This window comes from Vicugna pacos, chromosome 26 (genome assembly GCF_048564905.1).
Source record: "Vicugna pacos chromosome 26, VicPac4, whole genome shotgun sequence".
In the NCBI taxonomy this organism is placed as follows: Eukaryota; Metazoa; Chordata; class Mammalia; order Artiodactyla; family Camelidae; genus Vicugna; species Vicugna pacos.
In genome coordinates, this window is record NC_133012.1 from 17,918,406 (window position 1) to 17,941,103 (window position 22,698).

Below are 22,698 nucleotides of genomic sequence, written 5' to 3' on the forward strand. Positions count from 1 at the left end.
GAAAGGCTGATTGGGCACATCCTTAAGTTAAATGGGTGTAGGAGGGCCTTATAAAGTAATACAAAGATAAGGCACTAATACTCTCAAAGAATAATAGGTCAAAGTTATCTTGTGGTGGGAGGGATAATTAGAGCAGAGGGTAAAAAAAGACCTGATTTGAAGAATTAATGGAGTTTCATTGGTAAATCAGATTTCAGGGCAAGATATGTATAATACTTTATTTTTAAGCTAGTCTAAGACCAACAGAGAAAATTTTAAAAAACTAATCAGACCACAGTCCTATGTGAAATCCTGTGTGACATCCTCCAACCTCAATGCCAGGTATATCTCCTCTCCTCCAGCCAGTTGTGGAAAGGTAGGGAAGGAAGTGGCTAGGATTCTGGGTTTCATTTGGTAATGTCCACTACACAGGGCTACCTGTGACTTGCCATCTCCCTGGGAAATTGTCCACTCAGGAAAGGGTGAAAGAGATTTGGGAAGCAGTGAAGGAGTTAATGAGGGGAAAAGGGAGTAGCTTGAGTAAATGGTAGCAGGCTCCCTGTGGGACACCTTTCATGTGGAAGGAAATGCCTTTGTCAAATGTTCAAAGTCTAAAGAGTGAGATCCAGACCCTTGAACGGTGCAAGAGGATACATTTGCCAAGCAAGGAACGCACCTCTTCCTTTTTCAGTCTGGCCACAATAGCCCCCATCTTTTCCATGACATCTGCTTGACGTGGATTATATAGCTAGAAACCATGGGTGAAAACTTTCTTGCAGCTTTCTCATGGTTGTTTATGTAAACCCAGAAGAATAAAAACAGTAAAGATTCAGTCTTCCCCAAACACCTAGTCAGTGATAGTTCCATGGTAGACACTGGTGCAGGCCAAGGTCTACACAGAATGACTTTCCCATAGGGAAAAAATGATGCCAGCTTCTTTGGCAATATGAACTCCTCTGGGACAAAAAGAAAGAAGGGGGTGAGGTGTGGCTGTCACCTAGATTACAGTTAACTCTTATGCACACTAAATTAAAGTGTACTACTTTTATATTGATTTACCAAAATTTTAAAAATTCAATTTTTTTTGTATTGGAGGAAGATATATTCAAAATATGTTTGGTGTTTATGATTTGTTTCTTAGCTTTTTGAGATAATGAACCAAGAAATAAAATTTAATGAAAATTAAAAATGTCAAACAGAGCTGCAAATTATCTAAAAAGGATGTGATTGGTTCTCCTCCATCACAGTTCTCTGAGCATATGTGCTGTTGGGATGAAAAGGCAAGTAGGAAATACAAAGGACAGAAGAGGACATTATCTGGGATGCAAAGTCCAGTTTATAAATGCTTCCCTGCCTTTGAGAGGACAAGATCAAAATGTGTAAAGTTGAAAGACAAAGCAGATCTAGATTCATGGGATGGATGAACACAGACCCCAAAATAAACCCAGTTACTTACTGACCTCCTTCTAGGATTTTCTGTGCTGATTAACAGGTTCAATTATCAGCTTTCCTCCAGTTAGTCTCTATTTACAAACTAAAATATGTGATAAATTGTTTAATTTTGCAGTCGTTCATGGGTTAAATCCACCAGTCTTCTTGTCTGAGACTAAAAATACTGACACTGATCTTATCTGAGTGGGAAGAGGAGTGAAAGGGGTACCTTCTGTGATTGGTGACATCCTGCAATGGGAGCAAGAGAAAGAAATTTTTTAAAAAATTGCAGGAACAGAGCACTAAGAATGAGGAGCATGAGTGAGACCAGCCAAAAGCAGCTTTGCTCAAACACCATCCCCTTCCAAAATCCTGGCATGCTGGGATAGAGAGTAGACTTGATTTGTTCCTCCAGAGACGAAAAGGCTTCTGTTCATAGCACATAGTGAAAGCTCAGAAAATAACCTTATATAAAACCGAAAAAGTCACTTGGCCTACAGCCTTGATACATTTATTGACTAGAGACCTTGTCATCTGTGACCATAATAACAAACAGCAGAAGGTTCCATCCTCTTGTGATTATAGTAACATGAATATTGCAGTGATGTTCACACATATCTTTGCAGTGTTCTGTACACATATGTCTTCCTGACTACAAATACTCCAGGCCCCAGGGGGTGGGAAGAAAAGTGACTTTTCAGAGGGGGTGAGTCATGAATGAAAAAGAGAACCCATGCATCCTGCCCTGAAGGAGTTAAGATTGCCCCAGCATGCAGAGCTTTCTTTGCACATAGGATAAAGATACATGAGAACAGTAGGGTTTTTTTAAGAGTCAAATGAATAACTACATTTGAAAAAAAAAGACATATATTTATAAAACTGGCCTATGACAGTGGGATTCAGGATAATAGGGGCTCGTTGTGTCTCTATATTTTCAGGGATCGGCACATACAGCAGGCAGGACGAATATGGTTAAAGACACAGGATATAATCAGATTTCTCCTACTGGTGTTAGAAGTTTGTGTAATTTGGCTGTTGGGAGCTCAAGTTAATTGAAACTCTTGGGGCAGGGTTAGGGGCTTTTGTTTCAGATCACCTGATGTCAATACTGTCAATGCATTAATCATCCTAATTAATAGTCATCCTTTGGTCTTAGATCTCATTCTCAGAGAAGACTGGGGGCATCTCCCTCAGACGTGGTTATTCAGTGAGCAGATGGTAAGAGGGCCTGTGTTTGTCCCTTCATTTGGGAGGCAAGGGGAGAAGATGGGCCTGAGAGCCTCTTGAAAAGAGGCTGGAGGGAAGCTGTAGATGAGGGACTCATTTGCCACATTGTAGAATGCTATATGTCCAGACTCATAGTCTAAGAAAACACCAACCTTATGCACTGGCTCTCTAACATGTTGACCTTTCAAAGGTGATGAGACCCAAAGACTATAATCATCTCCAATTTTTAAACCTATAAGTGAGAAGAGGTCCCCAGGTGGCTTGGGGAGATTCCCCTTTCTGCTCACTGAGTCCTTGCAGATGCCCACTTCCCACTCGGTCTTGTTGCCCACTTCCACCTCCCAGTAGTGTCTCCCGCAGGTGAAGAGCTGAGCACCCAGCACAGTTGCAGACTGGTCAAATCTCTCTGGGTTGTCAGGTAACTGCTGTCGGATTCCTCCATGTTTCACACTTTTCAGATCCTCAGACAAGACGAGATAGGCATTGGCCGTGGCTGGATCTAGAGTTATATCTGCTGCAAGAGGGAAAAAGAATGAATCCTCATTTGCATTCTTGAAAGCCCTCTTATATATGTGGAATTCAAATTTAAGTCGTAATATCCAGCCCGATTGTTTTTTTCTGATTGCTGTGCCCACTCATCAAGAATCTGATTTAGGATAGGGCCCAGGAATCTAATTTTTAAGAAGCACCACTGTGATTCTAGCAGTCCACTTTTTTAAGATGTAATTTAGGTGAGTATGGTGGGGACTTTTGTTTTGTTTAGAACATTACCTCTGAGCCCCTTCTTTTACTGTTTCACAAAACACAGTGAATTTCTAAAAGGAAACCAAAGAGTCATGTGGGGAGTGATATTGAATCTCTGATAATGGAATGGACAGGGTTCTGTCTACAAGAGAGTTTTAGAACTCAGAGTTATTTATCCACGTCATCATATCTTTTGTCATTTGCATTTGCTTTAGCCAAGGATGGTTATAGTTCTTCAGTTTGGGTGGGAGAGAAATATAGTTATCACCTACTGAATTCCTACTAAGGTACCAGGCATTTTCTGTACCTTCTCTCATTTAAGCATGGCAAGTATGATTATTTTTTCCATTTTTATAAAAGAAAACTGAGGTCATAAAGGTTAGGAAACTGGGCCAAGATTACAGAGTTACTGAGTGTTTGAATAGCATTCTCCAGTCAGCATTTTTCATTATGTCATGCATGCTTAAATGCAACCTCATGTGAGTTAGTGCAACCACCAGTGATCATTTGATGAAACACATTGTGAACCAGTAAGAGACCTCCTCTCCCAGCCACCTGGGAGGAAGTCACAGAGGAGGACTCTGATTTTCACTGACTGTCCAGACAAGACTAGGCACCCCATCATACCATTTCATACTTCTGTTTATAGGTCAGATCCCAACCATCACTAATTATTTGTGTGATTCATCTTGGGCTCCTCAATTTCACTGAAAGTCCTACAAAAGCAAAGTCAAGTCTGTCTTACTCATTTTAAGTATACTCAGAGCCGGATAGCACAGTACCTACTATAGCACATAGTAGGCACTTCTCAAATATCTGTTGCATCCGAAGTCCATTAGGCCTTCCTCTGAAGGTCAGATTTTCAACAAGATAAAAATTGAAAAATAATGTGACCTCTGGGTCTTAGCTAGCCTGAATATATGGGGCATTCTAAAGACATAGTTCTTTGAATGTTTCTTCACTGAAATGTAAGAGTTTAAATCAGCTTTTATCCTGACAAGAGCAGAGGTGGAAATGCAGAAACTCCTGAGGAGGCGTGCGTGTGTGCCTATGCAAAGGCATGAGAGGAACAAAACAGAACAATGAAAACAAAGAAGCAGGACTCAGACAGAAAACAAAACCAGATCAAACATCAGTCCAGTCTCAGAGCTTCTGTCTGCTCCAGTACAGAGATGGTCTATGGTCCCAGTTAACTCTGGAAACTCCTGAAGTTTTGACAAATCAGGCTGACTTACTGCTGAATTTTCTCAGCATCTGCCTCATTCCAGTGATGCGGCACAGAGTCAGCTCTGTGGTGGTGGCCTCTGGACACTGAAGCAAGAGAGGCTCACTCCTGCAAGAGGGCACAGACAGTCACTCAGTCTTCTCTGCACAGACTGCATGACCTGTTCCAACTTGAGAATCCAGCTCATTTTGCCCCAGTGGCATGGCCACTAATCCCCACTCTGATAACCTGTTGCATCAGTACCACATCCCTGTGCCTTACACAACTGAACACAATAGAAACCTACCTTTCCAGTATTCCTCTCACATCCTAAGGGCATAAAAGAAAGAAGGTTAGTATTTGTGCACTTTGATCACTCGCAAATCCTAAATCCATTTTGGATAGAATCCTTTGCAGATTTCACAGAATCCACTTCCCATGGCTCTAAAACACCTTGATTAGGAAAATATATGGTAGAAAAAGATCCCCATCTTCTTCTAGGGATGAGTTTTTGTGAATATGAAATGTTTTCTCACAATGACTAGAGATTTCTTTTTCTCATATTATCACCTTGAGAATCTGTTGCTAATAAAGAAACCAAACTATCAGCCTCATTATGCAATGCTTTCAGGAGTAAGAGATAAGCAAAGGAAAGTAGCCCAGTGAGGGCTGTGTTGGACTGGGCTGTTGGGAAGGCACTAAATTAAGTAGAAGCATTCTGTGGAGTCAGTCCAGGGAAGAGACGCCAGGCTGGAGTTGGCTCACATGGCTGATGTTTAAGAAGGTCCCAGGGAATGCGACAGTAGCCTAGGAAGGCAGTGGCGCAAAGATGGGGAGGAATATGGGCTCAGGAGACAGAATACCTGCGTTCTTTCACCTGTTAGCTTTTGGCAGGCAAATTACCTAACTGCCCTAGGTCTGAATTATTAAATAATTGCTACTGTTAAGCCATTTTATACATAACAATCATCTATAGTATGTATCATAATAGTATTTAACTTTATCGGGTCTTTTTGAAGATGAAATTTAATGTGCTATGCACATAGTAAATGCTCATTAAACTTAAAATATTTGGCAAAGCTGAGATCACAGCAAGGCAAACACAAGAAATTGGAGTCACCATCAGACTTGTTTCTGATAGATATTCCTCTGTTTTTTTCTCCTCTTCTTCAAGACTTTATTTATACAATATAGAATGTTCATTCTGTAGGAAAACTTTTTTTGGGAACAGAACTTAATTTTTCAGGTAAATAAAGACACATGTATTTTATATGACATGAAATAATGTTAGGTGACTACATGGTTTCTTTCCATTAATTTCCCCAATATCCTTACCTCAAAAGATTCTATAGTTGAATTCTTACACGCGGACTCTGTCTGTTCGATCATTTTGCTTAGGCTTCTCATTTGCTGAGTCAGCTTGATCTCATTGTCCCGCAGTTTCTTCAGGTTGTCTCTTTCCTCCATTTCCAGTAGCTGGAGCTGCAGCTGCTCCTCCTCCTTCAGGAACTGGTGCATTTTTGCATATTCTGACCCAACAACCAGTTTACAAGTCTTTGTCTCTTCCTGCCATCGCACACACATACGCGCGCGCGCACACACATACACACACACACACACACACACACACACACAAACAACATAATAAAATTAGTAACAGAAGTGCCTACTAGACTTTTAATATTTACGAAGTCCTAGACTTCTATTGTGACAATTCTTGAAACCTGACGCACGACACACACATTCTATTGACTAACTGGGCAGATAGTTTGATATTTTAGCAAGTGTGAGTACTATAGCTATAGTAATAAAGGAAACCAAAATTTCTATTCCTAGGAGGCTATCATTCTGTTGAGAAAAAAACAAACAAAAATATGATAGATGATGATCAATACCATTATTTAAAAAAAAAAGCAAAATAAGGACAAAAATGAGGGAAAAAAGCATTCATTCATTTATTCAACAAATATTTTTTCAATGAAAGTAGGCAATGGGTCATATACTAGGAATAGAAATATACGTCATAAATATTCCCATTTAAGAACTCTAGGTTTATTGGGAGAATCAGATACATACTTATTTTTTAACTATCTAATTAAACATTTAGTTCTATGCTTTACTAGACAGCTCAAATTCAAATCTATGGCCAACTCTGAGCATTTGGTCAGGCATACTAATCCAAATTACTATTTCTCATTTATTTCCTTTTCTCTTAACTTCTTTTTTATTTGCCCTCCCCCCCCCAAATTTTTGATACTCCTTTTTAAATCAATTTCCATCCTATGTTTTATGTCTATATGTATAACTGGTATTTTCATGAATTATAATCAGAGCCAAAATAGAGTTAAATAGGTACATCAAGAAGGGGAAAAACAAGCTGGCCTGGGCATGGGGGAATTGAGCTGGGTCTTGAGATCCCCAGGTGGACAAGCAGAGGCATGCTGCCCAAAGCAAGGATACTGCATGTTGTAGCCCTGGGCCTGGAAAAGTTTGTCATTTTTCCCCTGCTATTTCTCAACATATTCCTGTGTCTATAGAATAGAATCACATAGAAAATGCAAAAGTCAAACAGATACTGACCTTACACAGTATCACTCTCTCCTTCTCATGGGTTAATGTAATCTGAGTTTCCTTTTTCTTTTTACGCAAAATATTTAGGATTTCCTGGAGTTTCTCCTGCAATAGAAACAAATTCTTTGTGGCAAATGAGCAGAGCACCAGATCAGGTAGGGTCTTGAGGACCCAAAACAACAAGATGACTGGGACTCTTTAACAAAGGGTGAAGTGGGACCGGCACCAAGTCTGTAATCTGGTGCTTGGAGATGAGCACCCATGACTGACGCCAATAGAGAATATTATAGGGGTTAAGTTATGGGACCTGATTTGTGTTCTGAAATTTATATTGAGCAACCAGTCTTACTTTGTGATGCTCTTCAGCCTCACTCGAGAGATTCACTCTGTTTATTCCATGACCTTGGGTTGAGAAATCATCTGCGCCCTGCTCATGATCAGACAACACCTTAGTGGCTGCCAGCATTCTCTCATAGCCACCTTGGTTGCCCTCACTCTGCAGCACCTGGGATCTGAGTTGCTTGCCGATGCCAGCCAGCCTCCCCAAACGCTCATTTGGCTGGAAATGCGGGATTTCCAAGGTCCTCCAGCACTCAGGACAAGACAAAGGAGTGTTATGTTCCTCCCAGCTTCTCAGGAGACACACCAGACAAAAGCTATGCCCACACTCGGTGGTCACTGGGCTGGTAAAATAGTCCAGACAGATGAAACAAGTCAGTTCTTCCCTGAGATTCTCCATCAAATCTGCTGTGGACATCTTCTCAAAGAAGGACATCAGAGCAAGATCATGCCTCTATTCTGGGATTAGAAAAATCCTCCCGGAGTGTCTATTGTTTTGAGTAACAAGTAGGTAATCAGTTGCTATGTTGTTATTACAAGAAATTCTTGCTCTCCTCTGTGACTGATTTCACCAATTGACACAAAGCCAATTATGACTTAATGTGGAACTTCTATACACTGTGTTCATCATCAACCCCAAACTTTTAAGGAATCTCACTGTGCGAGCCACAAGCTGGATACTGACGATATATGCCCCAACAGTTCTCACTTGAAGAGTTGGTTATTGTACATAATTAGCACTATGAAACCATTGAAACACACTGGTTTTAGGCTGGAGGGTTGGGTAATTTGGTTTAAGCCAGTACAGAGATTTAAATTACAGTGATCTCTTATAGTATATGAATTGGAGTCTGGTCCAAATCTTTTGGAAAACTTTACTACGGAATCTAGTTGGGAAACTGAAGGAAGAAAACTATAATGTATATTCTTTCTCTCATTGGGTCCTTTTCTTTGCTTGACCAAAGCCTACAAGCTTTTTGCTACTTTATCAGGTTCTGTGTCCTTTGATTTGATTTTATTCACCCCCCCAAATGAAAACAATTCCATTGAAGTATTCCCTGACTTTAGATGCACAATGGATTGTTAGGGTTATATTTATTGCTCTGCCCTGCAGACCATGAAACTCACCTCTCTGCCATCATAGAAAGCAGAAAAACAGCATTGTTGCTGGAAGTTGCCTCAAGGAGCCTTTACATTACAGAGTGGATGGAAAAAATTATATTTTAGGGCAAATATAATTTTGCTCACTTATTTTCACTCTTTGAAAATGTTTAAACTAGGCCTTATTAAACCTCTCATCACTTCTTACTGGACAGAAATTCAATGTGCAGACATTAGTTTTAGACCCATGAAAAAATAAATGTACAGTATGCAGATGTCACTGTGTACAGTGACCACAAGATTAGCACCAAGTCCTATAAAGTTGCTGTGTCGTATGCTCATAAGTCAGTTCTTGTTATGGCCCGTCCTCCACTCACCGTACGCCAGGAAGTGGAACCTTAAAAGCTCTTCTTCAGAGTCTGTCTAGTTCTGTACTCCCACTTATTTTATCGTACCTTCTTTCTGGTTTTTTTCCTGTCACTCTCCAGTTTGGCAACCTTCCATGGTTCTTCATTACCCGTCTTACCCATGAATTCCTTTCTGACTTTTCGTGGTTCCAACGGATTCTTCTTTCCCACTCATCTCCTACAGGATGTTAAGTGTTTCCTTATCTTGAACTTTTGTCAAAAGAAGTTTTCTGGCTGGAAATGGTTCTTCCTCCACCTTTCTTTCTCCTAGTCAAAACTCATCTTTCTGAAGTTATTAATGTGTTAATCATACATCCTTTGTATAGCATGTGTGAATTATTGGGGTGAGAATTTGCCAGAAAAAGGAAGCACCAGAGCAAAGAATTATACTAGTTTAAGTAGGAAGAGTGGTAACATCAGGTTGGGGTCATGAAATCTCTACTGTTCAGATTGCTCCTAGGCCAGTAACTGGGGGCACAGCTTCAAAATATTCTTAGAAGTTAGTCTCAAATAAAGGTCTTGCAAAAAAAAAACAACACAAACAAGCAAACAAAAACTACAGTATTATGAATTGCCATCACTGGAAAAATAATTTATGAACTACCACCTACATTCAGTATGTTATTCCCATACAAACTCAGGAGTCTTTAACATTGGCCAGAATCATTAGAACAAGCCCCACAATAGGGTTATAGTGCATCACAGAGCCTGTATTCCAATTTGGAATGGGAAGACTGGCATGTTCTAAGTTCAAGCCACACTGATCTGTTCCATCCCACTTCCCTCTTCCAAATTAACTCCTTTCATAAGCTCAATACAATAACCACATCTTACTCATCGATGACTAGAAGAATTCTTTGCACATAGCAAGGGCTCAACTTGTCTGTAAATAAGTTTTAAATGAACAAGTAGGGGAACCAAATTGTTATAGAATCACAGTCTTTTATCTAACTGGAAACCCAGAGGTCATATATGAAGAAACTGACATAAATAAACTGAGTTGGTTCTCTGAATACTTACTTACTACATGAGTCAGTTCAGGGCTAGGGAACTGGGTCTCCTACTTCCCTGAGTCATTCTCTTCTACTGATGCTACACTGCATCTCATTTGTGAGTGGGTGAAAATTTCCAGTTATGTCAATGAAATGAACGGTGCTCAAGTGCTTTGAGAAGGAAATTAGACAGCTGTCATTATGGCATGATTGTGGGACAAGTATCTGAAATTATTGGCTACATTCACTGTTGGGAGTGCAGACTTCTTTACCTTCTCTGTGAACACACTGATTAGGCTTAATTCACAGATGAAGAAATTTATAGAGTGGGCCAGCCTTCCCAGAATACATTCTAACAACCCTCACAGCACTACACTGCCAGACATGATTTCTGAGGTCAACAACTCAAATAGCTCCTTCTCTGGACTGTCTCCTCCTGAGGAGGTGACAGTAGGGATACCCCAAGAGGTCCACAATCACAACTATCACTGACATTACAGTGAGGCTCAAAACACATAGAAAAGAAGAACCTTAAAGATATGGTGAGGGCTTATTCATTGTTGGAGATAGCAGGCTAGATGGGGACTTATTTGAGAAAGATCTTGCTTGAAAGCCTGGTTTTAAAAATATGTCTTTCATTTCATATCAGTGTGGAAAAGATAGATTATCCAATAAATGGTTTAGGACAAGTTGGAGTCGCCATCTGGGAAAAAAAGTTGCATCTCTACCTAACAGTTTACACCAATGTGTACTCCAGATGTATGTGTGTGTGTGTATTTTCCCCACTCTAGTCATGAATTTCTACTCATAGTATTTCTCTCTGTATTGCATTGCTTTTTTCATTTTATTTACTTATATATTATTTTATTTTTGCATGTGTTATATTTTATATTATCTCACATCTACTTAACAAGTGAGAAGCATATTTGTTAAACATATGGTCAATTATTGCATCTGAAGGATGAAGCACATTATAAGAGGAGATAATTGGTAACACAGTAGAAATTTAAAGTGGATGACTTAGAGAAGGCTTTTTAAAGCGTGCTGTGGAGCTTAGACACTGCTAAGGAAAGATTAAGTTAAAAAGCTAAAAATTAAAGACTTTTATACAGCAAAATAACAAAATAACCAAATAAATGTTTTTAAATGACAATCTGGGAAAGAGAATTTGGAACAGATGCATCAAATACCCAATCTTAAATTATGAAGAGGTCATAGATAAATATATATGCAAAAATAATAGCTCTTCTTGTGGGTACATAGCCATTAAAAAAATAACATACCTGTTTATGTACACTGACATGACATGACATTTGTTATATAATGTTAAGGGGGAGATACATTTTTGCTCTCCCAAATAGTTTAAGTATAAACAAGAAAAATTAGGTTATATATGTATTTTTTGCCTACAAAAATGAGGGCATGCTGTACAGGTTGATAGTGTATCTGTATACACAGAAGCATAGAAAAAGTATGGAATTTCATGGGTATGACGCTGAAAGCACAGGCAACAAAAGCAAAAAATAGACAAGTGGGACTACATTAAACTTAAAAGCTTTTGTGCCACAAAGAGACAGCGTGAAAAAGGCAACCAATAGAATAGGAGAAAATATTTGCAAACGATTTATTAGATAATGAGTTAATTTCCAAAATATATAAGTAAATTTCACAACTCAATGACAGGCAAACAAACAAAAACCAAAAAAGAGAAAAGTGAAAGAATTAATAACCCAATTAAAATATGGACTAAAGAAGTGAATGGACATTTCTCCAAAACCACATCAGACCAACAGGTATGTATGTAAAAAGATGCTCAAGGTCACTAATTATCAGGGAAATACAAATCAAAAGCACAATGAGATATCACTTCACAACTGTGCCCCGAGGCCTGGGGCCATGTCACCTCCACATTCACCAGATCGTGTACTTGTCCCATTTCTTCTCGGGGTCGTATGGCTCCCAGCGACTGGCGGGGAAGATGTGCTTGTTCTTCCGGTACCAGCTCCTCAGCACCACCTTGCCGGCGTGCGACTCGTCCTTCTCCACGGTGGCGTCACTGAGCAGCCGCACATCATCGTGAACGTCGAAGTTAAAGAGCGGCCCACTCTTCCCGCGTGCCTTGGTGACAAGGAAGTGATAGAAGCTGTGGTGATGGGGTATGATCAGGTCCTCCTTGATGTACATGAGCTGCTCCACCCCTGCTGACCTGAGCTCACTGAAGTCTTTGCGCAGGATCTCGAGCGCCTTCTGCAGGAACTCCTGCATGGTGTTGCCCTTTTTCATGCTGACTGTCCGCCGGTGCCCAGAGCCGTCCCAGTAACTGAATGTGATTTCCATCTCCTCGCTCTTGATCTTCTCCTGCTTGGCTTCCCACTCCTGCCTTAGCTCTTCTCGGAGCCGATTCTCCTCCTCCTCCCTGTCTCGGTCAGGCAGGAAGCTTGTGTCCACATCTGGGTTCTTCCCCAGCTTCCTCTTCTTTGTGGTGACCGCTTTCCTTTCCAGCTCCTCCTCCTGCTCGCCTGCCTCCTCGTCTTCCTCTAGGGTGAAGGACAGGCTGGAGATCCTCCGCTTGGCCTCCTTCTTGTGCTCCTTCTCTCGCAGTTTCTCCAGCTTCGGCTGTAGCTCCTTCAGCTGCTCCTTCTTGGCCAGCTGCTTCTCCCACTCCTTCACCAGTGCCTGCTGCTTTATCTTCACGTCATTCAGGGTCACCAGACCCACCATGCTGGACTTGAGCTCCGCCTCCACAGCATCGTAGTGCGCAGAGAACTTCCTGTCAATGTTGGATTTCACTAGGTTCTCCTGGGCGATCCTCTGCTTCATCTGCTCCATCTGCTCGCGCTGCTTCTCCCGCTTCTTCAGCAGGTGTATGGCGCGGCTCGCCTCGCTCTTGGCCCCCTTGTACTGAGCCATGGTAGTGGCAGCGACCTCGACGGGTGGACAAAAGTCGACTTATTAATAATATGTAAAGAACACTAGTGTCTTAGCCTGGTCTGCTGTGATAAAATACAGACTGAGTGGCTTATAAACATTTAGTGCTCATAGTTCTGGGGGCTGGAACTCTAAGATAAAGCTGCCAGCATGGTCACAGTCTAATGAGGGCCCTCTTCCTGGTTCTCACTGGGCCTTCGCTCAAAGATTAGGAAACTCTGGGGGATCCTCTTTTATAAGAGCACTAACCTCATCATCAAGTCTCCAGTCTCAGGATCTAATCACCTCCCAAAGGCCCCACCTCCTAATACCATCATGTTGGGAGATTAGGATTTTAACACAAATTTGTGTTAAAATCCTAATAATTAATCCTAATTATTAATCCATAGATAAACAACCACCCAGCTGAGTTTCAGGATCTGCAGAGGAGGCCATTCAGTCTATAAGCTCAATTTATCATAACGATTTAATGCTTAGGGGAGGTTTTTAAATCACACAATTGAAGTACTCAAAGATACTATAATATTGTTAGAGTAGGCCTTTGAAAGTATCTTGTGATAAACTGTAATGCAAATTTGAGATGCTTTCTTTTATAAATTGGCCAAAATTTTAGTTAACATGTCATAGAAGTAAAGAAGTATTCTGAAATTTAGCTGTGATTCAAACCCCCAGATCTGTAACTGTCTGTACTGAATGCTCTGGGTCAACTACTTAAACTTGAAATCATCGGCTTTATCAACTACAAAATGTATTGATACCACATATCTCATGGACTGTGGGAAATACATAGATATAAAAAAACTTAGCACACTGTGTAGCATAGTGTGCTATTTATAGCCTTATCTTAAGTTAAAACATATTGTCTTCCAATATGTTTACTTTCTCTAAGAAGGGATTTAGGAGACTCCAGGATGTGAGAATTTTGATGTTTTACCCCTTGATTGAAAGGTTATGATGTTTTCCTGTCAAAATGAAATCATATGAATTATGAAACTCAAGAATAAATGACCAAAGTGATTGATAAAATCTTCACAGAAGTTGGTTGCATCAAAGCTTAAAAGAAAAAAGGATAACTGGGTAGAAAGAGAAGGAGGCAGAGGAGGGAGGGACACACAGAAAAGAATGCGATCTACTCAAAGGAGAAGAGGGCGTGGGTGGGGAGTGCTGTTTGAGATAGAGAGAAAGGATATACTTAGGGTGGAACCGGGTTTTGGAAGATCGGCGAGCAAGCCAAAGAATTTTCTCATTGTCCTGTAAGCATTTTTTTTTAAACAAACAATTTAAAAAAATGAAACGAAAAGCACTGATGTTTGATCAGCAAGGAATTGACTGATGTAAAAAGCAAAAATGAAAAACCTTCCAGAGACAGAATGTAAAACTAGGGAAGCTCTGCAGATTTTCTTTCCTCTGCGGTCAACCATATCTAAGATTTCTGGAACTGTCCCCTGACCTCCCATTGTGACACATTCCTCAGTCAGGCAGTCATTGCTACTCTTGACTTTCCATCTACAAATAATGCAATGATCACTTCCCTTCAGCAAACATTCTGGAAGCAATGAAATCAGGCACTGTTCTCTAGTGAAACTATTTAATGGCTTAAGAGAAAATGGTATGGCTAAGGAGAGAGCACGATGAGATTCTAGGGTAATGGCTTGTAGAAGAATTTCTTCCTGTGAAAGTGTTACTATATACATGAGGTTCATTAAAGAAAAAAAAACTAATTAAGGGGCTACTATCTGGTAGGCAGTATGTAAGACCTTGGAGATGCAGCAAAGAACAAAATAATCACCCATCCAAAGAGACTGAAACTCCTGCTCAAGGTCCGGGGTTATTCAGTATTTTCTAGGAGCTCATTAAAATGCAAATTAAGACTCCACCCAAGATCTATCCTAACTGACTGTCAGGGTGGGGCCTAGAAATCTGTTTGACTAAACTGTTAAATGATTCTATTGCTACTGAAGTTCAATAACCACTGTTCTAGATTATCATATGGATAGTATTTGAAACCTTAGAAGGTTTCCTGCCTGAAGAAGAAAGGGAGAGAGTGAGGGAGTAGCTAAAACGATAAAAGCTCTTCAGTCTCCATTTCTGGCCATTTTCCTGAAAGAAAATACTCAGGATTACAAGGAAAGGTAAGCTTCTCTCTGAAGATCATTTCCTTAATCATGGTTTTCTTTAAATACCTCAACTTGATTCTAGTATTTATGGAAGCTTAAAAAATATATATATGCAATGGTATAAAAAGGGTAAGTGAGAAAGCTAGGGCAAAAAATAAATAAAATTAGGAAAAACAAGATAAGGATAGGTATGAACTTTAGTACATAGATAGCATTTGTGAGACATATTATTCTCTGACTTTCCTTTCTCTTGGTTTCTGTAAAAATATTTCATCTCTATTCGCTGTCCTTCATCAACTTCCTTTGTGCTGGTTTGATTTAAAATTTCAAAAATTATTTATTGAGCATTGTATATGAAAAAAAGATACAAAAAAATAAGATGATTGTGAATGGTGGGAAGGTATTTCAAATTGGGTAATTGCAGAAAGGCCTCTCTGAGGAAGTGATGTTTGAGCTGAGAACTAACTGTAGGGAGGAAAGGAGCTAAAATTGTTGGAAGTAAGCTATAGGTGAGATGCCAGCAGGGGACCAGACTATCTAGAACTCAGTTAAACATTTGGATTTTATCCTAAGTGCCCTGGAAAGTTACTATAAACCTGAGTTAGGTTTTAAAATAGTATTCTGTTTGTTGAGCTGAGAGGAGTTGGAGATGGAACTGGGGCAGGGGAGACTGTACACTAGTTGAGATGATGAAATGATGGTGGTTTAAACTATGCTTCTAAATGGAATTTTAAAATGAGTTGGCGTAAGGGAAGATATTATTGATTGAAATCCCAAACAGTGTTACAAATATATTAATGTAGGGGTGCTTACTAGACATTTATTGCAAATGAGTTGGGAGTTCCAGGGCTGGATAAAAGATTAAATTGGACAGTGGTACTCAAACTTTTGGAAGTCAGTGTGATTACCTAGGGAGACACTGTGGAACTGGAATAAGGAAAGGGACTGGAACTGATCCTTGAAGTACCCCCAAAACTTGGAGGTTCAAGAGGATGTGAAGCCAAAAAGGAATACTGAGAAACAGACCAGTAAAGCAGGATGGATGTCATTTACACGATCTTGGTTGCAAAGAGAAGAAGCCATTTTAGGAGAGTCCTGGCCAACTATGTTGATTGCTAAGAGCTTAAGTAAGATAAAGCCAGGAGTGACCACTGAATTTCTAAACTTGCTCATTTTTGTGACTGATCAGTTTTATTTTCAGTCTAGGACATATTTAGGGAGGCAAGACAAGAGATACTACAAGAGTTTGAAGGATTCAGTAAGAAAGAATTGAGGTAAATTCAAATCCAAATGACAAGTAGAGGGAAAGAGTTGCAATTTGTATAATAACAAGGCATAATCTTTTCAGTGTTTAAGTATCTCTTAAAATTAAGAAAAAAGACCAAAACCTGGTAGAAAAAAACAGCTGAAAGGCTAAACATATGATTCACAGGAAAAGAAACAAAATTGGCTCTTAAGAATATGAAAATAATAGCTTTATTTGTAATAAGATAAATGCAAGCGAAAAATAAATAGGGAATATATATTCTTTTACATATCCTTTTCCATTGTGGTTTATTATAGGATATTGAATTAAGTTCCCTATGCTATACAGTAGGACCTTGTTAAAACTGACATTTATTTTTAATATTTTTTAAAACTAACATTTTTATGAAGAACTTTTTCTGAACAATTATTGAGAATAATGACATGGTTTTACAGTCTTGCAAATCTCTTTAATTTCTGGTTTATCAGAAGATGACTATTATGTCTGCTCCAGCATTCTACCTATTGCAATGTTATTTTAGTTGAAGTAGATGAAGAAAATCTGTCCTCACACAAATACTTAGTTGGAAAAGGGGAGATCATTCTAATACTTTTTTCAGATAATTGTTTTTTAATCATATTAATGAACATTTTGTCCTCTGTAACATTAAAATCCATTGGTCTGCCTTATACTTTGAATCCACTTTACCATTGCATAATCTTATAACATTATGCATTGATTGGTCCTTGGAAAATATTGGTTCACTCAGTTTGCAGATTTTCCAAATGTTGACATAATTCATTCACTATGCAATAGCAAAAACTAACATTTACTATCACCACCAATTTCATCAGAAAAGACTAAGTATTGGGAAGCTGTTAAGCTTAGAACAGTAGATTCATGTTTTCCAAGACTCTCATTTTTGCTTAAAAGCTCAAATTTTATCATTGGGAACTAATACTCTCAGTTGGTTTCGTTGAAATGACAGGGTCATTCTGTCCGTGGTTGGGAAAATGTCTTTCCAAATCACTACATCTGAACAAGCGCAGTTTTTCTCATTTGCTCTTTTTACTGAAAGTGTCCTATGGGGGGAAGAAAAGTGGCTAGTATGGCTTGCAACCCAAACAATCATTGAAAGTGCTTTCTTGAGACAACCATTGTTTTTCTATTTGCAGCATAATGCTTTACACATGCTTTCCATCTTGTCACCCAGAGTACTAAATCCTGTACTCAGTGGTTGAGATTTAATATTTTACTATAGCATGAAGAAATAAGAACGTTCTTAAGTAAAACAGGCTTTTGTTTTTAAACTGGGATCATCCAAGTAGGTAGAGATTGTAAAAATACAAGAAATGACTACAGTACTGTTTGGTGCCACTTCCTTGATTAATGGTAAGACACCAGCAGTTTTATCTTCTGTCAGTGCAAATGTCAACACAGTGAAAAGGAAGATCAAGTCTTAGGAATCAACCTTTAAAACTGCTGCTTTAGTATGTACTCTTAACAAGGTAACAGTGTTACCATATATATAAGCATAATTAACTTAAGAATTTAAAAAGTTTTTCACATCTCTTAAAAACAAGTGAAAGGACAAGAGGTCTAGTTGATTTCAGAATCCGGGTGAAAGTGAGAGCATGAGAAGCAGGAGAAGCTAGTAAATCCAGAAATGGAAGCTTGGGGATTCTGCAATCTGTCAGATCAATTCCTTTCAAGAGATGTTGTCAAAAGAGCTGGAACTGGGGACAGATGTAAATTAGATGTAAATTTTGAGAAATTAATACTTGGTGTTATGCTGCCACCCACCAATGGCTAGAGATAGGGTTAGACTAAAGCAATTCTTTATTGGGAAGAGTTTCCCAAATTCAGTAGGTAATACATTTTAAGAATATAGTTTAAATATTTCTAGAGAACAGGTAGAATTGTTGCTCAAAGATAATCAGAATTGTCTGGAAATGGAGACGTAGATTATAGACCCCTTGTTCTGTTACCTTAAAATATATATCTATATGTATAGATTTACATGTACATATGTACATATAAATATATTGTTTCCCTTTAGTATTTTTGGAAAGGTTTTATTTATTTTGGGGGCATTTTTATCTATTTGCTTAACAAACATCCTTTAACGGCCAGGTCTCCGATGAGACTTGCCTTAGGCTTTAGGCGCAAAACTTGCGTTGCCTCACAAGCTCCTGCGCACCTAGAGAGCACGAAAGTGAGCGCCTCTTAGGCATGCGCCTAAGGAGCCCGGAGGTGAGTGCTTCTCAGGCATGCGCACCAAAGGAGCCAGAAGTGCGCCTCCCCTCTCATTTAAGGAAGCTCTCAAAAAAGCCCTCACTTTCTGGCTCCTGCAAGCACTGGGAGAGTGAGTGGTTCCTTAAATTTGCGACCTGACTGCCATGGCCAGGCTCTGCCTCCCCTCAGTCGGAGAAGTTCCTCCGCTTCTCCTTCCCACATTGTACCTTCCACTGAGCGCCATTTTCTTTAATGACTTAGAAGGAAGTATTATGCTATGTTGTCACTTGTAAATAATTTTCAACCAGTTTCTTGAAATTCTCAGAAAACTTGGGACAGCTCCTCTAATCTTAGAATGCTGGTGTAACTCGTTGTGTCTCCTTACTCAATCACGTGGCTGCTGAAGCTTTGCTGGATGTGAGTCCGGGATACGCTGACCTGCTCCGACGTGGACTGAGATTGACAAGTGTGCCTGCCCCGGAACACCGCCTCTCTTTTACTATTCAGAGTGCCGGGAGGTGTTCCACATCAGAAACAGCCCAGTCTTCAACTAGGGCCACCTGCCGGGATGTCTAAAAGGCTCCCTTCTCAGTTAGAGCAAAAAATCCCAGAAGATGCCTGCTGTGAAAAACACCTGGAGCCACCACAGCTGTTCTGCGGTGATGACCAAATGATGCTTTGTGACAAGTACTTCCAGTCCCAGGAGCACAAGACTCACACGGTGTATGGATTACAAGAGACTGCTGAGAATTACAGGGTAAGCTTCATGCAGATCCCAGAGCCCTGTGTCACTCTGGCTGCCTCCTCTTATTTATTACCTTATTTATTTGGGGGATAGATATTCTGATCCTCCAAGACCATTTCCCTAGTTGATATTTATCAAAGAATACTAAACAGTTACCAAATGTGGACCTTCAACTTCGAGGTGATGAAAACATAGTCAGGGCTTTTGGCCTTTCAGTCGTCTAAGGTTAGGGATCTAACTGTTGCAAAGCAATTACTTTACCTGGAATTGTGATACATTTCTCTGCAGAAGTTATTCCAGGAGATATTGACCACACTGAAGGAGAAACTTGAAGTAGCTAAAAGCATGTTGGCTGATGAGCAAGAAAGAATGGTGATGATGCAGGTCAGTGCTTGATTCTTAGGGGGAAATTACCTATAATGTTGCATAGCACGTAACATAAATACAATCAAAAGACAAATGACAAAGCAGGGAAAAGTATTTTGAATCCATAAGTAGGAAAAATGTTAATTCTTAACCAATAAAGAGCTCTTAAAAGTCAATAAGCAAAAGACTAGAAACTCAATAGAGAAATGATCAAAGACATGAGAGTTCACAGAGAAGAAAATTCAACTATCTTTTGAACATACAAGAAGATCCTGAACTTTGTTCATGGTGAGAGAAATACAAATTAACTATTAAATTTTTATTAAATTTCTGAGATGACGTTTGCATCCCTTTTTGGCAAAGATCAAAAAGATTGATAGCACAGTTTATAACAATGCCATAGGAGAATGAGCATCTTATGTGGCCACTGTTGGTGGCCATATAAATCCTGAAGCCTTTTAAAGGGCAGTTTGAGAATCACTATCCATGTCGGGGGATTCTCTTTCTGAGAATTTATCTTGCAGATATACTTAACATGCATATAAAAAGACATATGGATGAGGGAATGTTATAAAGTTTTCTTCAGTATAGAGCCAGGGGTTAGAGGTAGTCTTTGAAGCCAGATTGAGATTCCTTTCTGGGTTCTGCAATTTACTAGCCTCTAAGTGTCCCTTAGACATGTTCCTTAACCTCTGACTTGGTTTTCTTACCTGTAAAATGGGGATAATAATGGCCCTTAGTTCTTAATCAGGACAGGTGATAATCAGGACAGGTGATGGTGAACTGAGGGGTAGTGGTAGAAGTGGTGAGAATAGTCAGGTTCTTGGTAAATCTTGACTCTATAGACTCCTGAGGTGAAATATCGTCCGTTAAGCTGACTGTTCCCAGCATCTGTCTCTAGCTCAGATTTCTGAGTGGTGGGCTTCCATGTCTGGCTTCCTACTTAGCATCTCTCCTTGGGTGTCTAATTGACCGGTCAAAATCAACATGTCCCAAACTGAGCTGCTAATACACTCCCACTTCTGGAATATGTCCCTTCCATAGTTTTCCTTTCTATGTTTTGGCAACTTTTTTCAATTACTTTGTCTGAAAACCTTGGAGTCACCCGTTGATTCCTCATTTCTCACACCCCCATCCAAAGCATCAGCAAAAGCCATTTACGTATCTTCTCATTTTCCTTATCTCCTTCTCTTTGGTCACTGAGGTTGTACATTCCTGTTTTCTAACAATTAACATTTCTTCATCTGCATTTCATGTTCTAAGATTGTGTTGATATCTTGGCTGATTTTGACTCTGAAATGCCCTTTGTCCTTTGTCTTGATGCCTTTTATTTCTTCCCCTGTACTTTATAATTCCTTGTCTTTGTATTAGAATTATAGATGGATAGTGGCTATAGATATTTATCTGTTGTGTTTAACCTGAAATCTGTCATGTCTATATCTATGATGAAGGAAGAGGAGCAGAATTTTAAAGAAATGATTGAGTCTGAATATAGGATAAGGTTCCAGTTGATGACTGAAGAAAACATGGTGAACCTCCAGAGCCTGCAAAGGTATGTATTCAACCTGAACTTGAGAGAAGCAAATCAGAACCAACCGACGGAGTTTGCCACAGAGCTAAGGGAGAAGTTCCAGGAAATACTACAGGTGAGATGTGGAAAATGACATCCTCACAATCTTTGGGAAATCAGAGAAAGAAGAACTGGACATTATATCAATTTCAGAAGAAGACATCCAGGAACAATCATGGGTATATTGAGAGAATGTATATATTCACCCGGCAATTCTCTTTCTGAGAATTTATCTTGCAGATATACTTAACATTCATATAAAAAGACATATAGATGAGGGAATGTTATAAAGTTTTCTTCAGTATATAGCCAGGGGTTAGAGGTAGTCTTTGAAGCCAGATTGAGATTCCTTTCTGGATTCTGCAATTTACTAGCCTCTAAGTGTCCCTTAGACATGTTCCTTAACCTCTGACTTGGTTTTCTTACCTGTAAAATGGGGATATTAATGGCCCTTAGTTCTTAATATTGTTTTGAGGATTGGATGTGATTATCTACACAAAGCTCTTTAAGTAACAATGGAACATATTATGCACTTGATAAGTATTAGGCATTATTATTACTATAACATTTGTTGATAACAAAAGAGATTAGATACAGCCTGTATCCAGGTTATTAATATGGGATTCATGAAATACATTGTATTATGGACATACAGTGGAATGCTCTTCATTTAGGGAAGATAAGATGGCTTTATATGTATGGATAAGGAATGCTCTCCAAGAGTGTATTTATTAAGAAAAAAGCAAGTTGTCAGATCAGCAGTATAATATGACATTGTTTGTGTTCTTTAAGGGGGAAAAAATGAACAGGTGCTTATGTGCCTAAGTGGAGCATCTTTGCCAAACAAAAAGGAAACTGGTATCAGTGGCTTGATTAATTCTTATTGATTAAATTTAACTTTAATTAAATTATGGTAAGTCTTAGTTTTAATTGAATGAAGGAAATAGAAAAGTGCCAGAACAAAACTGCATAGCAAAAAAAGAAAAAGAGAAGGTGACTGGTTTTGAGTCCAGGTTGTGAACTGATTAAGTAGACTATATGGATACTATCCATTGTTGACATGAATATATTGTGTCAGAGAATCAGGTTTCTATTAAGGTGTCTCGAGTGACACAGAGGGATATCCTGGCCTTATCTAATTGTGTCTGTTACTGAGGTGGCAGGCAGTACAGCAGGTTTTTAAAGAGATAGTTGAATTAGCAAATAAGAGAAATTGCTGAATGGTAATCAGGAGATGCTTCTGCAGAGACTGAACAATCTGGGGAGAGAGAACGTGAGTAAACTGAAGGAGAGTGAAGTCAGGCTGTCTGAACATACCTGCAGCCTCCAAAAGATCATCGCAGAGTTAGAGAAGAAGTGTGGGCAATCCGCCTCAGCGTTGCTTCAGGTAAGATTGTGGAAACAACCTTCACCACAGTTCTTGAGAATTGAGAAGTGGCAGTACTCATGCAGGGTCAGTTCTAGAACACAGGATCCAGTGATCTCCACTCATACAC

The 22,698-nt window shown here is 39.4% G+C and overlaps 2 protein-coding genes and 1 pseudogene across 7 annotated transcripts in view; 1 reads left to right on the forward strand and 2 right to left on the reverse strand.

Annotated features, from left to right (window-relative positions):
• TRIML2 (tripartite motif family like 2) overlaps positions 1–22,698 on the forward strand; it is a 39,650-nt gene that overhangs the window by 12,935 nt on the left and 4,017 nt on the right. Inside the window, exons 1-5 of one of the 4 annotated variants that reach the window (XM_072950433.1) lie at positions 16,240–16,314; positions 18,928–19,278; positions 19,555–19,650; positions 21,084–21,278; positions 22,449–22,589. In XM_072950433.1, coding sequence (XP_072806534.1) covers positions 19,090–19,278; positions 19,555–19,650; positions 21,084–21,278; positions 22,449–22,589 — 621 coding nt within the window. In that variant the 5' untranslated portion in view covers positions 16,240–16,314; positions 18,928–19,089. Of the gene's footprint in view, positions 1–16,239; positions 16,315–18,549; positions 19,279–19,554; positions 19,651–21,083; positions 21,279–22,448; positions 22,590–22,698 lie in introns of those variants that run through there. The other 3 variants (XM_072950430.1, XM_072950431.1, XM_072950432.1) reach the window with 3 other exon arrangements.
• On the reverse strand, positions 1,908–9,571 carry TRIML1 (tripartite motif family like 1). Of its 2 annotated transcripts, none has more exons than XM_072950429.1 (6): positions 9,052–9,571; positions 7,166–7,261; positions 5,921–6,151; positions 4,893–4,915; positions 4,617–4,714; positions 1,908–3,151 (listed from the first exon to the last, which is right to left on the reverse strand). In XM_072950429.1, exons 1-6 carry the CDS (start codon positions 9,124–9,126, stop codon positions 2,601–2,603), a joined length of 1,074 nt encoding a protein of 357 aa, XP_072806530.1. In that variant the 5' UTR covers positions 9,127–9,571; the 3' UTR covers positions 1,908–2,600. The 2 variants fall into 2 exon arrangements, with proteins under 2 accessions (XP_072806530.1, XP_006198069.2); XM_006198007.3 differs by lacking the exon at positions 9,052–9,571 and adding an exon at positions 7,506–8,128.
• Positions 11,907–12,905, reverse strand: LOC102525077 (protein FAM50A pseudogene; annotated as a pseudogene). The gene has a single exon (XR_001460140.3). The product of XR_001460140.3 is annotated as a protein FAM50A pseudogene (transcript).

Bases quoted from the DNA above. Each gene is read 5' to 3' on its own strand.
- TRIML1 (XM_006198007.3), bottom strand. From the start codon at position 7,931: ATGTCCTTCTTTGAGAAGATGTCCACAGCAGATTTGATGGAGAATCTC. The intron at 7,262-7,505 runs GTAAGACTGGTT...TTTCTATTGCAG, and splicing joins AGGCTGAAGAGCATCACAAA to GAGAAACTCCAGGAAATCCT. The intron at 4,916-5,920 runs GTAAGGATATTG...TTATGCCCTTAG, and splicing joins CAACTATAGAATCTTTTGAG to GATGTGAGAGGAATACTGGA.